This window comes from Schistocerca cancellata, chromosome 7 (genome assembly GCF_023864275.1).
Source record: "Schistocerca cancellata isolate TAMUIC-IGC-003103 chromosome 7, iqSchCanc2.1, whole genome shotgun sequence".
Classification (NCBI taxonomy): domain Eukaryota; kingdom Metazoa; phylum Arthropoda; class Insecta; order Orthoptera; family Acrididae; genus Schistocerca; species Schistocerca cancellata.
Window position 1 is genome coordinate 38,830,609 of NC_064632.1, and position 24,425 is coordinate 38,855,033.

Below are 24,425 nucleotides of genomic sequence, written 5' to 3' on the forward strand. Positions count from 1 at the left end.
TCCGCTGATGTGCGGCCATTTTTGAATCGGTTGACCCACTCCTTAATTTGTGTTACACCCATCGCATCTTCTCCAAATACCTGCTGAATCTTACGAATAGCTTCGCTTTGAGAATCACCAAGCTTTTGACAAAAGTTGATGCAGTATCGCTGCTCTACACGTTCAGTCATCTTGAGAGAATCGGTAATCCGACGAACACGTTGTGTGGCATCTCACTCAGCGACCGAAAGGCAGCGACTGACGCGCTGGAAGGAGGGGACAAAATTCACGTAAGCCCATAAAGGTCTCTTCCTTTACTGTGTACAGTGGCGCCGCGCTATTGTCTCTATTTTCGCGGGAAAATCAAAGGTCGGATACTGTTTAGACAGACCTCCTATTCCATGGCCTGCGAGATCATCTAACCTGAATCCCCTTGATTATTTCTGCTGGAGATATCCAAAGTCTCTTGTGTATGAGAGCCCAGTGGATATGGAGGTGCAATCAGTTGCCAGAATTGTAGATGACTGTGCTATGATTCGAAAAACACCGGGGATATTTGTCAGGGCGCATCAGAATCTTGCTTAATGGTTGATGGCCGTCAGCTGCATAACATTTTGTAAGGTACAGTACAAATAGTAGTTCATTGTATCAATGATGGTATTTGCAGTTAACTATAACTAATGAAAATTAAAGAAAGTACACAGTAATGTGATTTTATTCCTATTGTCTCCTTAAGCTGACTATTACGACCTCAGATTCCGTACCTCAAATTGTTCAGTGGTGCATCCTCTATATGCTGTTAAATACACTCCTGGAAATGGAAAAAAGAACACATTGACACCGGTGTGTCAGACCCACCATACTTGCTCCGGACACTGCGAGAGGGCTGTACAAGCAATGATCACACGCACGGCACAGCGGACACACCAGGAACCGCGGTGTTGGCCGTCGAATGGCGCTAGCTGCGCAGCATTTGTGCACCGCCGCCGTCAGTGTCAGCCAGTTTGCCGTGGCATACGGAGCTCCATCGCAGTCTTTAACACTGGTAGCATGCCGCGACAGCGTGGACGTGAACCGTATGTGCAGTTGACGGACTTTGAGCGAGGGTGTATAGTGGGCATGCGGGAGGCCGGGTGGACGTACCGCCGAATTGCTCAACACGTGGGGCGTGAGGTCTCCACAGTACATCGATGTTGTCGCCAGTGGTCGGCGGAAGGTGCACGTGCCCGTCGTGGAGGGACGAATGGAGACGTGTCGTCTTCAGCGATGAGAGTCGCTTCTGCCTTGGTGCCAATGATGGTCGTATGCGTGTTTGGCGCCGTGCAGGTGAGCGCCACAATCAGGACTGCATACGACCGAGGCACACAGGGCCAACACCCGGCATCATGGTGTGGGGAGCGATCTCCTACACTGGCCGTACACCACTGGTGATCGTCGAGGGGACACTGAATAGTGCACGGTACATCCAAACCCTGATCGAACCCATCGTTCTACCATTCCTAGACCGGCAAGGGAACTTGCTGTTCCAACAGGACAATGCACGTCCGCATGTATCCCGTGCCACCCAACGTGCTCTAGAAGGTGTAAGTCAACTACCCTGGCCAGCAACATCTCCGGATCTGTCCCCCATTGAGCATGTTTGGGACTGGATGAAGCGTTGTCTCACGCGGTCTGCACGTCCAGCACGAACGCTGGTCCAACTGAGGTGCCAGGTGGAAATGGCATGGCAAGCCATTCCACAGGACTACATCCAGCATCTCTACGATCGTCTCCATGGGAGAATAGCAGCCTGCATTGCTGCGAAAGGTGGATATACACTGTGCTAGTGCCGACATTGTGCATGCTCTGTTGCCTGTGTCTATGTGCCTCTGGTTCTGTCAGTGTGATCATGTGATGTATCTGACCCCAGGAATGTGTCAATAAAGTTTCCCATTCCTGGGACAATGAATTCACGGTGTTCTTATTTGAATTTCCAGGAGTGTATTTGAACGGTGTACGAAAACACCTTGTACACTACTGGCGATTAAAATTGCTACACCGCGAAGATGACGTGCTACAGACGCGAAATTTAACCGACAGGAGGAAGATGCTCTGATATACAAATGATTAGCTTTTCAGAGCATTCACGTAAGGCTGGCGCCGGTGGCGACACCTACAAGGGGTTAACATGAGGAAAGTTTCCAACCGATTTCTCATACACAAACAGCAGTTGACCAGCGTTGCCTGGTGAAACGTTGTTGTGGTGCCTCGTGTAAGGAGCCGGAATGCGTACCATCACGATTCCGACTTTGATAAAGGCCGGATTGTAGCCTATCGCGATTGCGATATATCGTATCGCGACATTGCTGCTCGCGTTGGTCGAGGTCCAATGCCTGTTAGCAGAATATGGAATCGGTGGGCTCAGGAGGGCAATACGGAACGCCGTGCTGGATCCCAACGTCCTCGTATCACTAGCAGTCGAGTGAGAGGCATCTTATCCTCATGGCTGTAACGTATCGTGCAGCCTCGTCTCGATCCCTGAACAGATGGGGACGTTTGAAAGACAGCAACCGTCTGCACGAACAGTTCCACGACGTTTGCAGCAGCATGAACTATTGGCTCGGAGACCATGGCTGAGGTTACACTTGACGCTGCATCACAGACAGGAGCGCCTGCTATGGTGTACTCAACGACGAACCTGGGTTCACGATGCCAAAACGTAACTTTTTCGGATGAATCCAGGTTCTGTTTGCAGCATCATGATGGTCGCATCCGTGTTTGGCGACATCACGGTGAACGCACATTGGAAGCGCATTCAAAATTTCTCTGAGCGCTATGGGACTTAACATCTGTAGTCATCAGTCCCCTAGAACTTAGAACTACTTAAACCTAACTAACCTAAGGACATCACAAACATACATGCCCGAGGCAGGCTTCGAACCTGCGACCGTAGCGGTCACGCGATTCTAGACTGCAGCGCCTAGAACCGCACGGCCACACCGGCCGGCTTTGGAAGCGTGTATTCGTCATCGCCACACTGGCGTGTCACCTGGCGTGATGGTATGGGGTGCCATTGATTACACGTCTCGGTCACCTCTTGTTCGCAATGACGGCACTTTGAATAGTGGACGTTACATTTCAGATGTGTTACGATCCGTGGCTCTACCCTTCATTCGATACCTGTTAAACCCTACATTTCAACAGGATAATGCACGACCGCATGTTGCAAATCCTGTACGCGCCTTTCTGGATACAGAAAATGTTCGACTGATGTCCTGGCCAGCACATTCTCCAGAGCTCTCACCAACTGAAAACGTGTGGTGAATGGTGGCCGAACAACTGGCTAGTCACAATACGCCAGTCACTACTCTTGATGAACTGTGGTATCGTGTTGAAGGTGCATGGGCATGTGTACCTGTACACGCCATCCAAGCTCTGTTTGTATCAATGCCCAGGCGTATCAAGACCGTTATTACGGCCAGAGGTGGTTGTTCTGGGTACTGATTTCTCACGATCTATGCACCCAAATTGCGTGCAAATGTAAGGACTTGCTAGTTCCAGTATATTTGTCCAATGAATACCCGTTTATAGACCGCATTTCTTCTTGGTGTAGCAATTTTAATGGCCGGGAGTTTATATCATTGGACGAAGCGTGGTTCACGAGATAAGGCGTCATAAACCTTGTGATGGGTGAAATAATGGCTCCTCTGAAAATGGAGCTGTTTTTCCTAATCTTCGAGGAATCGGGGTTGGAGGAGAGGGTATTAAACTGAATGTTTATTTCCTTCATTTAGTTCATTATTTGAATGCACTATGTTTAATCCTCTTCCTACTGCACAATTTTGACTGTAGTGAATTTGGACAGCCTCGATTATATAGTTATAAATGCGTTTCGGTGGACACTGTACTTACCGCTGGCAGCTCACACCACGGTACGACTGGTCGCGGTTGCAGATGGTGCCGGCGTCATCCCGCGAGCTGCACCCCCTGAAGAAGCTGAGCAGCGCCGGCATAGCCACGGGCGGCAGCGGACCCATCATCAGCGTCACCTCCAACGACGACGCCGACGACGGCGACGCGGGTCGCCGCAAGTTCTCGCTCGGCATGTGTCTCTCCAGGGACCTGGACGGCGGCCCCGTAGGTGCGTGCCGCGCTGCCCTCCTCCAGAACCGTGCACCGTGTACTCGCAGTAGAAAGCAAAACAGCAGATATTTTTGTATGCTTTCGGGTCTTCAACAGATTTCAAGACCCCGATTTTCAGCACGATATTCCGAGGACAGAACCAGTCGTCTTATCAAGGAGTTGCGAGATGATTTACCATGCGCACTTACTGCCTGGTCGGAGTCCAGGTAGTGAGTGAGCTTAAGGCGCTCCGGAACGCCCTATACTTGCAATGTTAAATAACGCTTATAAATTATATCTTTCTTCACAAAGTATTTGAGGTAGGAAGTTCAACTTTTTACAGATTATTTATTGGAATATGGGCTACAACTTAACACAGGGATTTTACAAAATTTTAGTTCAGTTATTAAAGATGATTTTTTTTCAATTGTAATGAAAATTCACAACATTTTTTTGCAATTTTTTATTTATATATTCAAAAATATACAGTTTTTTGGAAAAAGGCTGTGTTAAATTATGCAGAAGGTGCTGTGTAACATTTACTGAAAGTTTGAAACAAATATGTTTGGAAGATCCTTAGAAAACATGTAATTAGTATGAGAAAATAAAAGTTTTGGGAATCGAGCGACAAAGATTGGATTAACTTTTTAGTGCATTCCAGATCCATAGGATGGATTATCTTCATCCTCTGCAAACTCCTCCTCCAGCTTCCTCTTGTTCCTCCTCCTGTTTACTCTTGCTTGTATTTCTAGACTCTTTACAGCCCTGTCTGCAGCCCGAAGGCGTTCCTTGTCTAAAGCAAGCATCGCTCGTACAATGTTAGAACCTATCTTCATTCCCATATTTCTAAATACCTTGCACCTTACAATGTTGCCATCATTGAAAGTCGCAACAGCATCATACACACCAAAGTGAAGTGTTTCTATTCCAACAAATACAGTCTTGGGGATTCTCGACCATATAACACTATTTACACTTTCATTGGTGTTTTGAGTTTCTCCGTGAATACACTTTTTCAACAGTTCAGGTGCTGCTAAGTCTCTGAAAATAGGTTTTAACACCTCCATTATTGCATGAGGCAGACTATGCTTATGAGTGTACACTTCACCAGTTAGCAATCCTTTGTTATATTTACACCAACTGTCTTCTTATTTGGGACACAAGCTATGTTGGGGATTTTCATCGGTTGAAGAAGTATGAAAAAAAAGAGCCCAAACAGCCTTCTTCATTTCGTCGACACTTTGTGTATTTTGCCTAATAGCCATTCCATAATAGTTCTGTATTTTGTCAATTACACTGTCAGTTAACCTTCCCTTCCCAACCAACCCTTTACCATCACCGAGTTTTTGTTTTTTGTACGAAGCTTTCAGTCGCCGAAGTCTTGTTCCCATTCGCTTCTGTACGTGTCCAATACACTCAAATTTCTGCACTACAACATCATCACCATAGGGCTTCAGTCCTTAAACATGTTTGAAACTTTTAGAATCACCGTCACCAAAGTAATTAACATATCGCACAGCGCCACAGTGGGTCACGCCCATGTAGAACACATTTCAAAAAAAATTTAAAAATAGTTGTAGTCTTCGGAATTGAATAAATTATGTATCTATTAAAAGGTAATAGTCTGCAGATTCAGAAAACGCAAAAAAGTAAAAATTGAACTTTTCATGATTTTGAGCCTTTCCGGAGCCTCTTAATAAGTCAAATCACAGCGCCTTGAGAAGATGATTGGGTCGATCGTCGGAATATCGTGCTGAAAATCGGGACCATCAACTCGGTTGAACATCCTAAACCACACCTTTCATCTCCAAGAGCACGAAAACCTGAAATTTCGCAGGAAAACATAAGATTTTCCATGCGTTTACTGAAGACATACCAGCTGGTATTGAATTATAACTATTAGTGTGTTAGTTCGAAGAATACTGGTAATCGTGTGTCACAATACCAGCAGATCAAACTTCACTGAACTGAAATAGGTGTAATCATTCGGAGTGAAATCCCAGAAATGCAGAGACATTAAATGATACTTAAAACTTCCTGGCAGATTAAAACTGAGTGTCCGACCGAGACTCGAACTCGGGACCTTTGCCTTTCGCGGGCAAGTGCTCAAGTTTGGAAGGTAGGAGACGAGATACTGGCAGAAGTAAAGCTGTGAGTACCGGGCGTGAGTCGTGCTTCGGTAGCTCAGATGGTAGAGCACTTGCCCGCGAAAGGCGAAGGTCCCGAGTTCGAGTCTCAGTCGGGCACACAGTTTTAATCTGCCAGGAAGTTTCCGCTGCAAAGTGAAAATCTCATTCTGGAAACATCCCCCAGGCTGTGGCTAAGCCATGTCTCCGCTATATCCTTTCTTTCAGGAGTGCTAGTTCTGCAAGGTTCGCAGGAGAGCTTCTGTAAAGTTTGGGAGGTAGGAGACGAGATACTGGCAGTAGTAAAGCTGTGAGTACCGGGCGTGAGTCGTGCTTCGGTAGCTCAGTGGTAGAGCACTTGCCCGCGAAAGGCAAAGGTCCCGAGTTCGAGTCTCGGTCGGTCACACAGTTTTAATCTGCCAGGAAGTTTCATATCAGCGCACACTCCGCTGCAGAGTGAAAATCTCATTCTGGACATTAAATGATACCTGTGGCACCCTTGTAACAGCGCCTGGTGGTATTAATGGCGTATGCCCCTTAAACTGGAATCTCGCTGCCGCTTCTAGGCCGTGCGTCCCGTCCACACCACGTACCTGATACTCCCGCGGCGGTCGTATTGTTCTGCTCCAAACTGCTGCTGCTTTGATGAAATTATGTGTCTAAATATGCAAGCGGATTTAGGGCAGCGACTCAACATTCAACACAACACTGTCCTACGCCTGGTATGAACAACTATATTCGGAGACGATAAGAAAATCACAGTTTGCACTGTTTACACTCTAAGTTATAAGAGTTTATGCTAATTAACATATTGATGATTATCTGTCCACAATACCACTTGGACGAGCGTACGCATAACCGGCATGACGGGGGTGATTGTTAAGGATTCGGAAGCCGAATGATCGAACGAAAGTTCTTACGCTCGTCGCGCATACACAGATATCTGGGACCAATCCTCCTTGTGTCTAGTAATAATACAACACTGTTCATAAAAATTAAATTTTCAGTTCTCAGTTCACTTGTACGAGCGTGCGCGCAAACGTCGCGGCGCGGCTGATAGTTCCTGATGCGGAACGCGATGACCTAACGAACGTTCTCACGCTCGCTACAAGACACTGCCACTTAAATGCTCTTTTTGGTGGTAAATAGTATTACCGATTCACATTAGTTCATCTGGGAGACTGAACACGGCGCGGATGATTGATACTGTACGGTACGACACGCTACGAGTGGATACTCAAATAAGTTATCGGCGCCACTGCTAATATTTAAGTACTTCTTTGCGACCCTTTTCACTGAATTCACTTCCGTATCTCATTACTTCACTGTAATAGCACTTGTAGCAACACTTGTACCTTCATGTTGTTGTCATTGTTGTGGTCTTCAGTCCAGAGACTGGTTTGATGCAGCTCTCCATGCTACTCTATCCCGTGCAAGCTTCTTCATCTCCCAGTAGCTACTGCAACCTACTTCCTTCTGAATCTGTTTAGTATATTCATCTCATGGTGTCCATCTGCGATTTTTACCCTCCACGCTGCCCTCCAGTACTAAATTGGTGATCCCTTGATGCCTCAGAATATGCCCTACCAACCGATCTCTTCTTCTAGTCACGTAGTGCCACAAATTTCTCTTCTCTCCAATTCTGTTCAATACCTCCTCATTAGTTATGTGATCTACCTATCTAATCTTCAGCATTCGTCTGTAGCACCACATTTCGAAAGCTTCTATTCTCTTCTTGTCCAAACTATTTATCGTCCATGTTTCACTTGCATACATGGCTACACTCCATACAAATACTTTCAGAACCTCCACAACAATGCTGTACCGACAGCACAGCATAACAGCTCCGTGTCCCGCGCTCGACTCTGCAAATCGCAGCCGCTCGCAAAGATACTCCGTAACCAAGCCAGCGATACGACAATATGCTTACACCCTTTCTGAAATACTGAAACGTGCAATATAAAAAACGTATCGTGATAAATGGAAATTTATGGCGGCCCGCTAAGGGTAATTTGATTTTTTTTATCTTACTGTATTTTGAAATTTTTCCATATTTTATGGTATCTATATTGACCTCCAAATTTTGTATGTTTCGTTTACTAGCTTAGGAAGGCAGACATATCCTATGTTGATCATATGGATCGAAACAGGTTATAAAATTAAAAAAAATGTAATCAGAGACTGTTCTGAATTCCATAAATTTTGTCTTAAATCCATATTCACTTATATTTTTCTTCCTTCTCTTAACTACAACTCCGCATTCCTCATTAATCCATTTTTCCCTGTTTTTTCTCCCTATCCAGCATTTTATTCGCTGCTCTGTCACGGCTGTCTTCACAGTGTGCCACACTTACTCCATGTCTCCATCATCTGTTTACCTTGTTTTTCACAAACTAGTGGACTGTCAACCACCCTTCAACAATAGAGTGTCCGCCGCTCGTGGTCTCGCGGTAGCGTTCACGCTTCCCGAGCACGGGGTCCCGGGTTCGATTCCCGGCGGGGTCAGGGATTTTCACCTGCCTCGAGATGACTGGGTGTTTGTGTTGTCCTCATCATTTCATCATCATCCGGGAAAGTGGCGAAATTGGACTGAGCAAAGACTGGGTAATTGTACGGGCGCTGATAACCACGCAGTTGAGCGCCCCACAAACCAAATATCATCATCACTTCAACAATAGAGAAATGTATAGGAAAAAGAACTAAAACTCATCGCTGAACGGCAAACAGTGCCACTGAACGTCCTAGTTGACACAGGATCTATCCCACGCTAGTATCTGTGGTTTGGTATTAGTGATGCAAGACACATGGCAGCTTCATATCTAAACGCATTTCCCAAAGCATCGTGGTAACACTCTGGCTGTAACCTCCAACAGTATTTCGGCTTTTGTCATTTGTGTATTCCTAGGAGCCAGTCGACCAACCCTGTGATCTTCACATGGCATAGTCATAGTAATATGCATGGCTGTTTCTCGGTTCTGGTCAGAGCGCTTATGCTGTGACAAATTTCATGCAAATCGATGGAATCAATGACAGTGGACGAGCCACATGTATGTTCTCATACTCCGCTGGGAAGCGTCATGTACGCGTTATCATAATAGAATTTGAAGTTCTGCTTCCGAACTTGCAGGAAATAATAACGAACTGAATAGGGTATGCCTTCTTGCAAGATCAAAGTTTTTTTCTTTTGTTGTATCTCCAAACATGATTTACCACAGCCAGGGCATTTTCAGTGTGTTTCTTTTCTTTTCTTGTTTCTAAATACATTCATACAAATTTTACGTACGTCAGGAATATTTTAACGCCAGATTTCGTTGTTTTTTGGTTTACATCTCATTTTCTTTACATTATGTGTAACCTTCTGGCAGCCAAAGGATACACATAATGTAAAATTAAAACAAATAAGAAAGGTATACTTCATATTATTTTAAACATAGCTGCGTAACAGTAACGGTTCCACGTAATTAGATTAAAAACAGCCGACCAGTTGCAAAGGATAAAGTAATCTTTACCTAGGTTTCGATAGGTAAAGAAACCTAGGTAAAGATTACTTTATCCTTTGCAACTGGTCGGCTGTTTTTAATCTAATTATACTTCATATGTCATCTAAACAACAACAAAATCTAGTGTCAAGGTATTTTTAGCCTACATAAAATTTGCATGTATACAGAGTGTAGACGATTATTGTTTATAACGTGCGACAGGGTTGTTGGAGAAGTCGAGACAAACAGTTTGATACAAGACATTTGTGAGCTATCAAGTCGTGAAACAGCCTCATATCGGCCAGCAAAAGCCACCCAAAGCTATGGCATGCTCGGCACGCAAGATTTTCAATATCTTCTCAAATTCATACGCCGCCGTATTAATCATGCGCAGACGAACTTTAAAATTTGCGTAAATTTTACCTCACAATTTTGTGAATTTTGACGGTGTAAAATTAACAAATAAATCGTTTTGTTTCTCTTGGCCTTCTTACTACGAGACAACCGTGTTTGTAAGGGTGAAGTATAAATCGAACTGGAAATGTTAGTAGTTTTCACATTAATATGACGAAAAGTCTTTTTCGTTCATTATCCTTAGAGGCACGATTAACTTAATAATGTTAACTAGTGTAAAAGTAGGCTTCCGCGGCCATTGTCACAGTCAATAAAAATCTTCTGCGTTGGAGGCCGCATTGTCATCTGTAAAATTCCGACGTGTCGGCGACTGTTGCAAGGCGCCTTCCTCAGGGTGTACTGCTAATACACCCTGAGAAAGGCGCCTTGCAGCAATCGCCGAAACTTCGGAATTTTACAGATTACAATGCGGCCTCAAATCCAGAAGAATTTTACTGGTCAAAGTTAACTAGTGTTAAAGAAAGCAGGTGGTATTAGAGGGCGAGATGATATTAAAAATTCAGTGAGGTGTCAGCTTGAGATACTTTCCTGACGTGATAGACCACAAGTGTCTTATATCAAATTCTTCATTCTTATATCAAATCCACTGAAGATGCCACAACTGTGTTGAAACGTGTGCCTTGTATTGCTCTAAATACTTGTGTGTGTTATTTCCTGAGAGACGTCGCTGGGGCTCTTCTGTGTTAGCCTTCTACCGAAACCAGAGTTCTGTAGTAAACTGCTCATCTACTGCCACTAGGCTGATCTACGAGTGGTGGTGTTCTGTATTGATTTACATTATATTTTTTTCCCATGACTGATCGTTCTCCATTTGACTAATCATTACAGTTGCACGTATGTAGCACTTCAGTCTAACCATAGATAGCATGACAATCAGTGGAAGGGTAATCCCTGCACAGTACATAAAATTTTCCCCATCGCTGTCATTACATCAGTGGACAACATAGAGTGTGATGATCAAGGACAGTGCTGAAAGGCGTAGTTTCTTTGGAAGGAGGGTGTAAACAATGCGGATGTACACAGGGAATGTGTAGAAGGTGCGAACCGCCACGAAAAATGCTGTTGCAACGCCACATCAATTGTCCCAATACGAACCGGAAAGCCACAACTGCCATCAGTGAAATGGTGTTCCAGGTACTGCCACACCCACCTTATTCCTCTGTCTTGGCCCCTTAATCTTCTTTAGTCCCTCTACGAACCACTTTTCTGGAGTCTGCCATACTCACTGCAGGGCGGTTGCTTGCAGTTCCTGGAATTCCACAAAATAATGTACCGGGTGATAAAAAAGTCAGTATAAATTTGAAAACTTAATAAGCCACGGAATAATGTAGATAGAGAGGTAAAAATTGACACACATGCTCGGAATGACATCGGGATTTATTAGAACAAAAAAAAAAAAAGAAAACAAAGTTCACAAAATGTCCGACAGATGGCGCTGGACAGCAAAACGTCAGTGACTGCACATGACAATCGTGTATAAAAGGAGCTGTAATGAGAGAGAATCAGATGCGCCAGCAGTCGCAGCATGTTGATGTTACCTGATAAGGAGCTTTTAGTGAAGCTGTGTTATCAGAATGGGGAATGTGCTAGTTCAGCGTTACGATCCTGTCGCTATAGGAAGGGGATTGGAACGGGTAAAGGTCCGTTGACAAATGCAGCTGTGGCGAGAATGATTTAGAAGTTCGAAGCCACGTGTTGTTTAGACGATAGACCCCGTAGTGGCCGACCGAGCGCAAGGCGTAATGCTGCTGAGACAGTTCAGGAAGAAATGGAGACTGTTGCGGGTTCGTCTATGCACGGGGAAGTCAGCGCTCGTGCAGTCGCAAGTCGCACCGGAATTCCATACACTACTGTTTGGTTGGCATTGAGGCGTGCCCTCCGATGCTATCTGAACAAAATCCATCGGCATCATGAACTGTTACCTGGCGATTTAGTGAAGCGGAGGGCATTCGCGGTGTGGGCGTTTCAAACGATGGCGGAAGATGACGATTGGTTGAGTAACGTGTTGTGGACAGACGAAGCTCATTTCACGCTCCGACGGTCTCTCAACGCCCACAACTGCAGAATTTGGGCTACCGAAAATCCTAGAACTGTAGTGGAAACTCCATTGCAAGGCGAGAAAGTCACGGTATGGGTTGGATTTACCACATTTACCGTTATCGGGCCTTTTTTCTTCGAGGAAATGCGTGATTCTGGTTTTGTAACTGCTACCGTGACGGGTGAGAGGTACGCCGATACGTTACAGAATCACATCATCCCCAGCCTGGCTGATAAACACCTGCTGGAATGTACGATGTATATGCAGGATGGCGCTCCACCCCACATTGCTAGACGCGTGAAAGTACTCTTGCGCGCATCGTTTGGTGATGATCGTGTGCTCAGCCGCCACTTTCGTCATGCTTTGCCTCCCAGGTCCACAGACCTCAGTCCGTGCGATTATTGGCTTTGGGGTTACCTGAAGTCACAAGTGTATCATGATCGACCGACATTTCTACTAATGTTGAAAGACAACATCCGACGCCAATGCCCCACTATAGCTCCGGACATTCTTTACAGTGCTGTTGACAACATTATTCCTCGACTACAGCTATTGTTGAGGAATGATGGTGGACATATTGAGCATTTCCTGTAAAGAACATCATCTTTGCTTTGTCTTAATTTGTTATGCTAATTATTGCTATTCTGATCAGATGAAGCGCCATCTGTCGGACATTTTTTAACTTTTGTATTGTTTGGGTTCTAATAAAACCCCATGTAATTCCAAGCATGAGTGTCAATTTGTACCTCTCTATCTACATTATTCCGTGATTTATTCAGTTTTCAAATTTATACTGACTTTTCGATCACCCAGTATGTGCAGATGTTTCTTCATAGCACCAAATCAGAAGAGGTCAAGTAAGGAAAATACCGTGGGTGTGGCAGTACCTGGAACTCCATTTCAACGACGGCAGCCATTGGTTCCATCTCGTGTGGGGACGACCGTAGTCAGGTTGCAGGTGCCACCAATCGACTGTGAATAATCACAGTGTTTACGCTCTTCTTCTGCACAAATCACCATGTCCAGCGCTATCTTTGGTAGTCACGGTCCATGTTATCAAACGGTTGGCTCTGAGCACTATGGGACTTAACATCTGAGGTCATCAGTCCGTTAGAACTTAGAACTACTTAAACCTAACTAACCTAAGGACATCACATACATCCATGCCCGAGGCGGGATTCGAACCTGCGATCGTAGCTGTCGCGCGGTTCCAGACTGAAGCGCCTAGAACCGCTTGGCCACACAGGCCGGTTCCATGTTATCTTCTCACGTAATGACAGCACTCCGTCTTCAGGCCACGAGTGGCCTACTGGCCCCACCTGACCGCCGTGTCATCCCCAGTGGAGGATGCGGAAAAGAGGGCTGTGGGGACAGGACTCCGCTCTCCCGGTCGCTATGATGGTATTCTTGACCGACTGTGTCCTGGCGGAGGGTCGACTCCTCCATCGGGCATGGGTGTGTGTGTGTTTGTCTTAGGAGAATTTAAGTTCAGTAGTGTGTAAGCTTAGGGACTGGTGACCTTAGCAGTTAAGTCCCATAAGATTTCACACACACTTGAACTTTTTTTTTTTTTTTTGTATCTTGACCAAAGCAGTTATTATTCGGTCGAGTAGCTCCTCAATTGGCATCACGAGGCTGAGTGCACCCCGAAAAATGGCAACAGCGCATGGCGGCCTGGATGGTCACCCATCCAAGCGACGACCACGTCCGACAGCGCTTAACTTCGGTGATCACACGGGAGCCGGTGTATCCACTGCGGCAAGGCCGTGGCCCACGTAATGACAGCAGTTGAGAAAATTGGCTATATTGTGCGGAGATTATACTTCTAGTGATCGACCGGCGTGCTGCGTCTAGACGTAGCTACTACTTACTGGCAACTGTAATTATCAGTCCAATGCGGCAACATGAATGATGGGGAAATATTATCCTATTTGGAGGGGTCTGCGATGAACGGACTAGAAGTGCGAGTGGCGGTAGCCCGCCTCGAGTGAGCCACCCTGCCCGCAGGCAGCCCGTGCGTGCTGTCCAAGGAGGCGCTGCGGCGCGCCAGCGCGGGGGCGTCGCCGCGGCCGCGCGCCGGCATCCACCACCAGCACTCGCAGCCCAACCTGCCGTTCCGCGAGCGCGCCAAGGGGTCGCCGCGCTTCCCGCACCGCGTCGTGCCCACCTGCAGCCTGACGGCGCTCGACAGCCGGCGCAAGAGCAGCGCCAGCTTCGCGCAGCTGCTGCAGCAGCAGTACCAGCTGCAGGTGCAGCGCCGCCGCAGCAGCCACCACCACCACCTGCACGTGCGCCACGGCCACCAGCGCGCCGACCTGCTCGACAAGTGCCGCTCGCTCGAGGACGCGCGCTCCTTCCACTGCGGGTCGGCCGTTGCGCACGCTGCCGTCCACCAGGTACACCTGCCGCCGCCTGACATATAGAGATGGGCAAAACTGTTCTTTTCAGAGATTGGATCAGAACTGTTCACTCCCTGAAATGAATTAGCTCTTTTTCATGACTCACCACTCATTTACAATAGAAAATAAATGGAAGGCACATTGCCCTTTAAACTTGGTTTATTCCAGTACTATACCTGCATTTTGATCTTATTTGATCCTATTTTGAAGTAACACAGGTAATGAGTAAGAATTTTGTATTGTTTATTGAAATTTCCACGATATGACAAAGTTTTTGATTATTGATTTATTTTGCACTATCGTGGTTTTTTGGGTGATCGGAAACTGTTGTAACTTGAGATTTACATTAACAATATATTTGGCTATAATGTATTAAAATTTCATTAACCTTATACAAATACATCGCAAGCCATATATTTTTAAAGTGAACGTTTCTTTCCGAAGACGCCTAAAATCGCAAAATCCGTACCAGAATAAGAAAAAAATATATAAATTTGACTGTAAAACGAAAGTGCTGCATATAGCCTTACGCAGAATAAAACAAGGAAAATATTGGTGTATCACATTTTGTGATACGTTTATCGGTTCGCTCGTAATTAAAGCGTAAATTCGAGTGTCCATAATAAAAATCCTATAGTAAGAGGAGTCATCAGGAACCTAATCTAATCAGTTTAAACAAATAAAAATAAAATAAAAACAATTGATGTATACATAACATAATAATGTAATATACATAGCGGTATTACTACGAAGAACAATATCCAGTAGAGGCGAACTCCGATGCAGAGACGCTGAGTCGAGCAGGTCGAGCCGCGAGCTGTATTACTATGTGAGCTGAGACCACAGAGCCCAGAGTGACACCTGAGTCGCTTTGCTCAATGCTCTGGCTAGAGTCGAGACGGTGGGGTGAGCGTTGAGCAGGCGAGTTCCGAGGGTGGGGGGAGCGGTGAACTCACCCGCTCCGAGACAAATCGTCCGTTCCCTTGCGAGCAGGTTGTTGCAAGTAGTTCCTATGTTATCCGCTAGGTGGCTCTCTGTCCTGTTGCTCGCATCAACTGCCCAGAGGGCAGGACATGCGACTGAAATGATCGCCGACAGAGTGCGATGCGAAGTTAAGCTGCGCCAGACACTGCAAGTGGCAGACGACGCACAGAGACGGCACGGCATATGTGAAACACAAAATCCAATGGGGCACTGCACAATGCAGGCAGCCAAGGTAGAAGCAGGGCAGAGGCCGGCGCTGGCTGTGTTGTGTGGCGTGCACTGTGCTCTGACCAGCAGAGGCGCTGCTGATATGCTCCGTCTCTCTCTCTCTCTCTCTCTCTCTCTCTGCCATGGGAAACGTTTGGAGCTACCGTTCTTTTTTTCTGAATCACTGAGTGTTCACTCCTTTGAAAGATTCAACTCTATGAATTAGTTCAAGAGCGGATCCCCCATCTCTACTGACATAGTGATGGGGAGCTCATGAATGAGTCGTTCAAATGAACGCTTCACTCCTGTGAAGTGTGAACTAACCACTCAATTTCAATGAACTGGTACTTCAAACTCTTCTCAGATAGCACACTCCACACTTTTTTCTAGTTCACTCACTCTCTTCCCCTCTCCGTCACCCACGTCACTCATCCTCCCTTCACTTCAGTCCTCCCTGTGCTGCCTGTCGACGAATCGCGCGGTGTTTGTGGGGAACGATAGGTTTAGGAGGGGTGCGGAAGGTGAGGGGCGAGGAGAAGGCAGCGTCAGCTGCTACCTGCAGTGCTGACATCATTACCCGTGACTATTTGTGCAGTTAGACTTCGCGTCTACGGGTAGCCTACCGTTGGCAGCGCTTGAAGACCAATGAATATTAAAGATAGAAACGAAGAGGCTATCTGTGTGAGCACGCACAGCCAACATGAAATTAAAAGGTTTGTTCAAAAATGGTTCAAATGGCTCTGAGCCATTAGAACTACTTAAACCGAACTAACCTAAGGACATCACACACATCCATGCCCGAGGCAGGATTCGAACCTGCGACCGTAGCAGTCCCGCGGTTCCGGACTGCAGCGCCAGAACCGCTAGACCACCGCAGCCGGCTAAAAGGTTTGTTAATAACACTGAAAGAGGGATTTTACCTGAAATCGTACCAATGACTACAGGTGACAGTTTACGTTTTGAATCTAGTGGGTTATTATTGTCAACAAAAATAAAATCTACAGGAAAACTTCTGAATAATTACTTAACGTAGGTATATAGACTTTGTGACAGTGTTAAACATAGCCATTCTATTTTGGATTAAATTTTGAAAGGAACATAAAATTGGACTGCATTTCGTTGGTAGCCCTATTTTTCAGTCCATGAATACAACAAATAATGTTTCATTTGGCAGATAAAGACTTTTTCGGGCGCTTCACGAGAAAATGTCGAGCAAGATTAAATGTAGTACTTTCTTTATATGTGACAGCCTTCTCTGTTTATCTTTCCTTTGTCCCCTTCGACCACGCTCTATTTAAGATAACTCAGACGCTGTAAGAGCGTACAACGTTGCGTGCACGTTACTCCATAGTTCCGCCATCTGTTGGTAAAATTGTGAAGTATTACGCAGCTTTATTGTACGAGCGAGGCGAAGCGAGCGTAGCAGCGGCTGAGCGGCGAACTGGGCAACTTCGCTAGGCTTCCGTACTTCACGAATGAACTAATTCATTTGAACGCTTCACGGCAAAGAGTGAAATGAATGAAGTAGTTCACGGGAATGAACGAGTTCGACCCATCTCTAGCCTGACAGGCCTCCGAACAAGCCTTTTTATGACATCTTGAGGTATCGGGTATTCTGAGAGATATTAGCGTCGTTTTGCACGATATTTCGATAACGTGCGTCGTTCTCTTCATCAGCTGCTACGTTGTTGAAATATCGTGCAAGAACAGCGCTGAAATCGGACTTAATCCCCGAGACCTCAAGACGTCAACAGGTCGATGGTCAAAGTCTTAAGAATTACGCTGGTGTCCAAAATTAAAGCAACAAACAGATATTTTGCGAGGTTGCGTTCCTTTTGCCCCAAACCAACACAAGCACCTCACAGTCAAGCACACTACTGGCCATTAAAATAGCTACAGCAAGAAGAAATGCAGATGATAAACGGGTATTCATTGGACAAATATATTATACTAGAACTGAGATGTGATTACATTTTCACGCAATTTGGGTGCATAGATCCTGAGAAATCAGTACCCAGTACAACCACCTCTGGCCGTAATAACAGCCTTGATACGCCTGGCCATTGAGTCAAACAGAACTTGGATGTCCTGTACAGGTACAGCTGCTCATGCAGCTTCAACGCGATACCACAGTTTATCAAGAGTAGTGACTGGCGTATGGTGACGAGCCAGTTGCTCGGCCACCATTAACCAGACGTTTTCGGTTGGTGACAGATGGGGTGAATGTGCTGCCCAGGGCAGCAGTCGAACATTTTCTGTATCCAGACAGGCCCGTACAGGACCTGCAACATGCGGTCGTGCATTATCCTGGTCAAATGTAGGGTTTCGCAGGGATCGAATGAAGGGTAGAACCACGGGTCGTAACGCATCTTAAATGTAACGTCCACTGTTCAAAGTGCCGACAATGCGAACAAGAGGTGACCGAGACGTGGCACCCCATACCATCACGCCGGGTGATACGCCAGTATGGAGATGACGAATACACGCTTCCAATGTGCGTTCACCGCGATGTCGCCAAACACGGATGCGACCATCTCGATGCTGTAGACATAACCTGGATTCATCCGAAAAAATGACATTTTGCCATTAGCGCACCCAGGTTCGTCGTTGAGTACACCATCGCAGGCGCTCCTGTGTGTGATGCAGTGTCAAGGGTAACCGAAGCCATGGTCTCCGAGCTGATAGTGCATGCTGCTGCAAACGTCGTCGCTCTGTTCGTGCAGATGGTTGTTGTCTTACAAACGTCCCCATCTGCTGACTCAGGGATCGAACCGTGGCTGCACGATGCGGATAAGATGCCTGTCATCTCGACTGCTAGTGATACGGGGCCGTTGGGATCCAGCACGGTGTTCCGTATTACCCTCCTTAACCCACCGATTGCGTATTCTGCTAACAGTAATTGGATCTCGACCACCGCGAGCAGCAATGTCGCGATACGATAAACCGCAATCGCGGTAGGCTACAATCCGACCTTTATCAAAGACGGAAACGTGATGGTACGCATTTCTCCTCCTTACACGAGGTATCACAACAACGTGTCACCAGGCAACGCCGGTCGACTGCTGTTTGTGTGTGAGACATCGGTTGGAAACTTTCCTCGTGTCAGCACGTTGTACGTGTTGCCACCGGCGCCAGTCTTGTGTGAATGGTCTGAAAAGCTGATCATTTGCATATCACAGCATCTTCTTCCTGTCGGTTAAATTTCGCGTCTGTAGCACGTCATCTTCGTGCCGTAGCAATTTTGATGTCCAGTAGTGTAGAAACAATGTAAAGAATACAGAACGGAAACAATTGCAGCATGCATAACGGTAGACAAAAACGTTCTTCATTTTCTTCCAACTTAAACGATTTGCACACACACATTTCAACAACTGGTTAATGTGCTCAGTTGGGGGTTGACCACCTCTGGCATCAATACAGGCCTGACGACGACCGTACATGCTTTGAATGATGTCACCAATCTCAGGCTGAGGCAATAACGCCCATTCTACCTGCATAGCTGCTTGCAAATCTTGGAGAGTGGTTGGTGCACGCCGACGTGATGACACCCGTGTCCCTAGTGTATCCCTAATTTTCTCTTCTTCTTCTTCAGTGTCGCTACAGCCCTTAATGAGTTTTGGCTTCTTCAACAATCTTCCTCCACACTTCTCGGTTATTTGCTGCTCTTTTCCACCCCCGGACTCCCATACTGGTCATATCCATTATTACCTCGTCGATCCATCTTCTTCTAGGTCTCCCTTTTCGCCTAACTGAATGGATCATACCTTTCATCGTTTTCTTTGGGATTCTATCCTGTGCCATTCTCTCCAAGTGTCCTAACCATCGTATTTGCTGTGATTTCACAAATTTTACTATGTCCCTGCCTTGTATTTTGTAATTCGGCATTGTAGTTTATTCTCCAGCCTTCTTCCTCCCTTATTGGCCCATAGATTTTGCGTAGTATTTTCCGCTCAGTGGTTCTTAGTGCATTATTATCGTGTTCTGTCAACGTCCATACCTCTGAGCCGTATGTGATAACTGGGCGGACTAGGGAATTTTCTCTGCCGGCCGAAGTGGCCGTGCGGTTAAAGGCGCTGCAGTCTGGAACCGCAAGACCGCTACGGTCGCAGGTTCGAATCCTGCCTCGGGCATGGATGTTTGTGATGTCCTTAGGTTAGTTAGGTTTAACTAGTTCTAAGTTCTAGGGGACTAATGACCTCAGAAGTTGAGTCCCATAGTGCTCAGAGCCATTTGAACCATTTTTGAATTTTCTCTATGGGATTCAACTCAGGAGAGCGAGCAGGCCACGCCATGCGTGAAAATTCTTCCCTTTCCAATAAAACAGCAACCACCCGTGCTCTATGAGATCGAGCATTATCGTCCATCAGTACAAAGTCTGGCCCCATAGCACCTCGCAAGAGCGCGCCATGAGGTCTCACGCTCTCGTCACGATGCGTGAAAGGATTTAAACCTCGACGAAAAAATTTTATTAAGAGGGGTTTGAGTGATCCACATAATCCCTGCCCACACCATTAGGGACCTCCTCGATATCGATCTCTTTCCACAATGTTTGGCTCCCGACATTGTGTTCCATATTCCATCCAGATGCAAAACCGTCGAAACTCACTCTTCAGACCAAATCGGGACTCATCAGTGAAAAGAAAATTGGCCCACTGTTCGACTGTCCCAGTGGGATGTTGACAGCTCCACCATTAGACGTTCCCTTCAAAAAATGAGGACACGTCAGAGATACACATACAGCAGTTCTCCGACAGTAAAGACCACTCTGCCAAGCCTTCTGTACAGCGTTTGCCTCCATAAATACGTCCAGTGAAAGCGCCAGGTCAGATACCAGCTGCTGTGCTTTACTAAGGCAGTACCGTCGTGCTCTTAGAGCCAAAAACCGGTCCTCTCTTTCTGATGTTACATGCGGTCGCCCTGCCCTGGTCTTCGCGATACGGTTTCGGTCTATATAAACTGTCGCCACATCCGAAAAACAAGAGAACGATTCACGTTAAGCCATCGAACCACATCGGTTTGCGACTGTCCTGCTTCCATCCTTCATATGGCCCTTCACCGCAGAGAGTCTGTAGGCGTCTTCTCTGCGCCATACTGTACGGTCTATGGCTGTGTACACGGCGATTGTGGACGTGGGACTGCCCGTCAGACACTACCACGATTGATCATACAATGAAGGCTTTCACGGCCGGTGTTGCCTTCACTTAAAAATTCCAGGCTGATAGGCCATGGTCGATGTACAGGGTGTTTCAAAAATGACCGGTATATTTGAAACGGCAATAAAAACTAAACGAGCAGCGATAGAAATACACCGTTTGTTGCAATATGCTTGGGACAACAGTACATTTTCAGGCGGACAAACTTTCGAAATTACAGTAGTTACAATTTTCAACAACAGATGGCGCTGCAAGTGATGTGAAAGATATAGAAGACAACGCAGTCTGTGGGTGCGCCATTCTGTACGTCGTCTTTCTGCTGTAAGCGTGTGCTGTTCACAACGTGCAAGTGTGCTGTGGACAACATGGTTTATTCCTTAGAACAGAGGATTTTTCTGGTGTTTGAATTCCACCGCCTAGAACACAGTGTTGTTGCAACAAGACGAAGTTTTCAACGGAGGTTTAATGTAACCAAAGGACCGAAAAGCGATACAATAAAGGATCTGTTTGAAAAATTTCAACGGACTGAGAACGTGACGGATGAACGTGCTGGAAAGGTAGGGCGACCACGTACGGCAACCGCAGAGGGCAACGCGCAGCTAGTGCAGCAGGTGATCCGACAGCGGCCTCGGGTTTCCGTTCGCCGTGTTGCAGCTACGGTCCAAATGACGCCAACGTCCACGTATCGTCTCACGCGCCAGAGTTTACACCTCTATCCGTACAAAATTCAAACGCGGCAACCCCTCAGCGCCGCTACCATTGCTGCACGAGAGACATTCGCTAACGATATAGTGCACAGGATTGATGACGGCGCTATGCATGTGGGCAGCATTTGGTTTACTGACGAAGCTTATTGTTACCTGGATGGCTTCGTCAATAAACAGAACTGGCGCATATGGGGAACCGAAAAGCCCCATGTTGCAGTCCCATCGTCCCTGCATCCTCAAAAAGTACTGGTCTAAGCCGCCATTTCTTCCAAAGGAATCATTGGCCCATTTTTCAGATCCGAAACGATTACTGCATCACGCTATCTGGACATTCTTCGTGAATTTGTGGCGGTACAAACTGCCTTAGACGACACTGCGAACACCTCGTGGTTTATGCAAGATGGTGCCCGGCCACATCGCACGGCCGACGTCTTTAATTTCCTGAATGAATATTTCGATGATCGTGTGAGTGCTTTGGGCTATCCGAAACATACAGGAGGCGGCGTGGATTGGCCTCCCTATTCGCCAGACATGAACCCCTGTGACTTCTTTCTGTGGGGACACTTGAAAGACCAGGTGTACCGCCAGAATCCAGAAACAATTGAACAGCTGAAGCAGTACATCTCATCTGCACGTGAAACCATTCCGCCAGACACGTTGTCAAAGGTTTCGGGTAATTTCATTCAGAGACTATGCCATATTATCGCTACGCATGGTGGATATCTGGAAAATATCGTACTACAGAGTTTCCCAGACCGCAGCGCCATCTGTTGTTGACAATTGTAACTACTGTAATTTCGAAAGTTTGTCCGCCTGAAAATGTACTGTTGTCCCAAGCATATTGCAACAAACGGTGTATTTCTATCGCTGCTCGTTTAGTTTGTATTGCCGTTTCAAATATACCGGTCATTTTTGAAACACCCTGTATAAAGCTCTTCCCTATCGACATTGACAAACACCGTAATAATTTTAACAGGAAAGACGAAGGTTTTAAACTGGATAAAATTTGGCTGTCAGCGTTGCACAGCAAGCGTGTCGATCGACTGCTTTCAATCGAGGATGTTGGCATTACCAGAGACAGTCTCCTAGCCAACGCCACATGATGGACAGTGGCGCACTCTGTACTGCCTATATAATCAGCACTTCCTCGAGTTCTCTACGCAGTTTGCCGCTTTACCTCGGAGGATGTCTCCCGCAGTCGGAGACGAAACGTCAGGGGAGAGTTTTAATACAACGACGACGGCCAATCAGACCGGAAGTTTCAAGTGAAGACTACGACGATTGATAGGTGCCCCAACGCCATCACTGGAAAGGTTGTCCGTTGGACCGAAATGCCATATTCCGTGGAGAAGACGATCGTACAGACACCTGTTGACAGATTGTTTGGTTATATTGTGAATTTGCCACATGACAGGGAAATAGCGAAATGTTGATTTAATTTTGGACACCATTGTGCATACCATTTTATGTTGCTCGGGCTCACATGAAGTTTTCTGCAGTGAAGCATGCACAGGTCAAGTTATTCGTACTGGTGACAAAGTCTGTGGAACCTTGCCGCCGAACAATATTACAAAGCTCGAATGAGCTACACTGAAGCCTACTCGCTTTTTTCAAATACGAGGGTCACTCAAAAAGAAATGCACACTAGTTTTTTAGAAATCCATCTTTTATTCTACATGTTCGAAAGTTTTACAGTGTGTAGATGCATCCTTTAGGAACAATATTTTCATTTCTACACATAATTTCCATCCCTCTGAACTGCCTTACGCCATCTTGGAACCAGCGCCTGTATCCCCGCACGGTAAAGTTCTGGACCAACCTATTGGAGCAGCGTGCACAAGGGAGTCATCATCTTCAAACCTTGTTCCACGAAGAGAGTCCTTTAGTTTCCCAAAGAGATGATAGTCACATGGAGCCAGGTCAGGTCTGTAAAGCGTGTGTTTCAGTGTTGTCCATCCGAGTTTCCGAGTTTTGTGATCGCTTCCTTGTTTTTTTACTGACATGTGGCCGTGCATTGTCGTGCAACAGCAAAACATGCTGCTTTTGCCGATGTGGTCGAACACGACTCAGTCGAGCTTGAAGTTTCTTCAGTGTCGTCACATATGCATCAGAATTTAATGTGGTTCCACTTGGCATGATGTCCACAAGCTAGAGTCCTTCGGAATCGAAAAACACCGTAGCCATAACTCTTCCAGTAGAAGGTGTGGTTTTGAATATTTTTTTCTTGGGTGAATTTGCATGATGCCACTCCATTGATTGCCTCTTCGTCTCTGGTGAAAGATGATGGAGCCATGTTTCATCACCTGTCATAATTCGTCCAAGAAATTCATTTCCACCATTCTCGTACTGTTCCAAAAGTTCGCTGCATACCGTTTTTCTTGTTTCTTTGTGAGCCACTGTCAACATCCTGGAAACCCACCTGGCACAAACCTTTTTTAACGCCAACACTTTCAGTATTCTGCAAACACTTCCTTCCCCTATCCCAACGTAGCGTGACAATTCGTTGACTATGATGCGTCTGTCAGCAGTCACCTTTTCGTTAACTCTCTGCACATTGTCTGGAGTGTGTGCAGTACGAGGCCTGCCGCTGCGAGGGCAATCCTTCAATATTGCCGTGCCCGCTTTCATCACGTAACCTGCTTGCCCACCGACTATCTGTACTGCGATCGACGGCAGCATCTCCATACACCTTTTTCAACCTCTTGTGGATGTTTCCCACTGTCTCATTCTCACAGTTCAGGAATTCTATGACAGCACGTTGCTTCTGATGAACGTCAAGTGTAGCAGCCATCCTGAGGACATGCTGTGACGGCGCCACTCACGGGAACAGGCTGAACT

The 24,425-nt window shown here is 46.3% G+C and overlaps 1 protein-coding gene across 1 annotated transcript in view; it reads left to right on the forward strand.

Annotated features, from left to right (window-relative positions):
• Positions 1–24,425, forward strand: part of LOC126092634 (gamma-aminobutyric acid type B receptor subunit 2) — a gene marked incomplete at its 5' end in the record, with an annotated part of 461,219 nt that overhangs the window by 423,562 nt on the left and 13,232 nt on the right. Inside the window, 2 exons of the mRNA XM_049908357.1 lie at positions 3,913–4,095; positions 14,171–14,524. Coding sequence (XP_049764314.1) covers positions 3,913–4,095; positions 14,171–14,524 — 537 coding nt within the window. The remainder of the gene's footprint in view (positions 1–3,912; positions 4,096–14,170; positions 14,525–24,425) is intronic.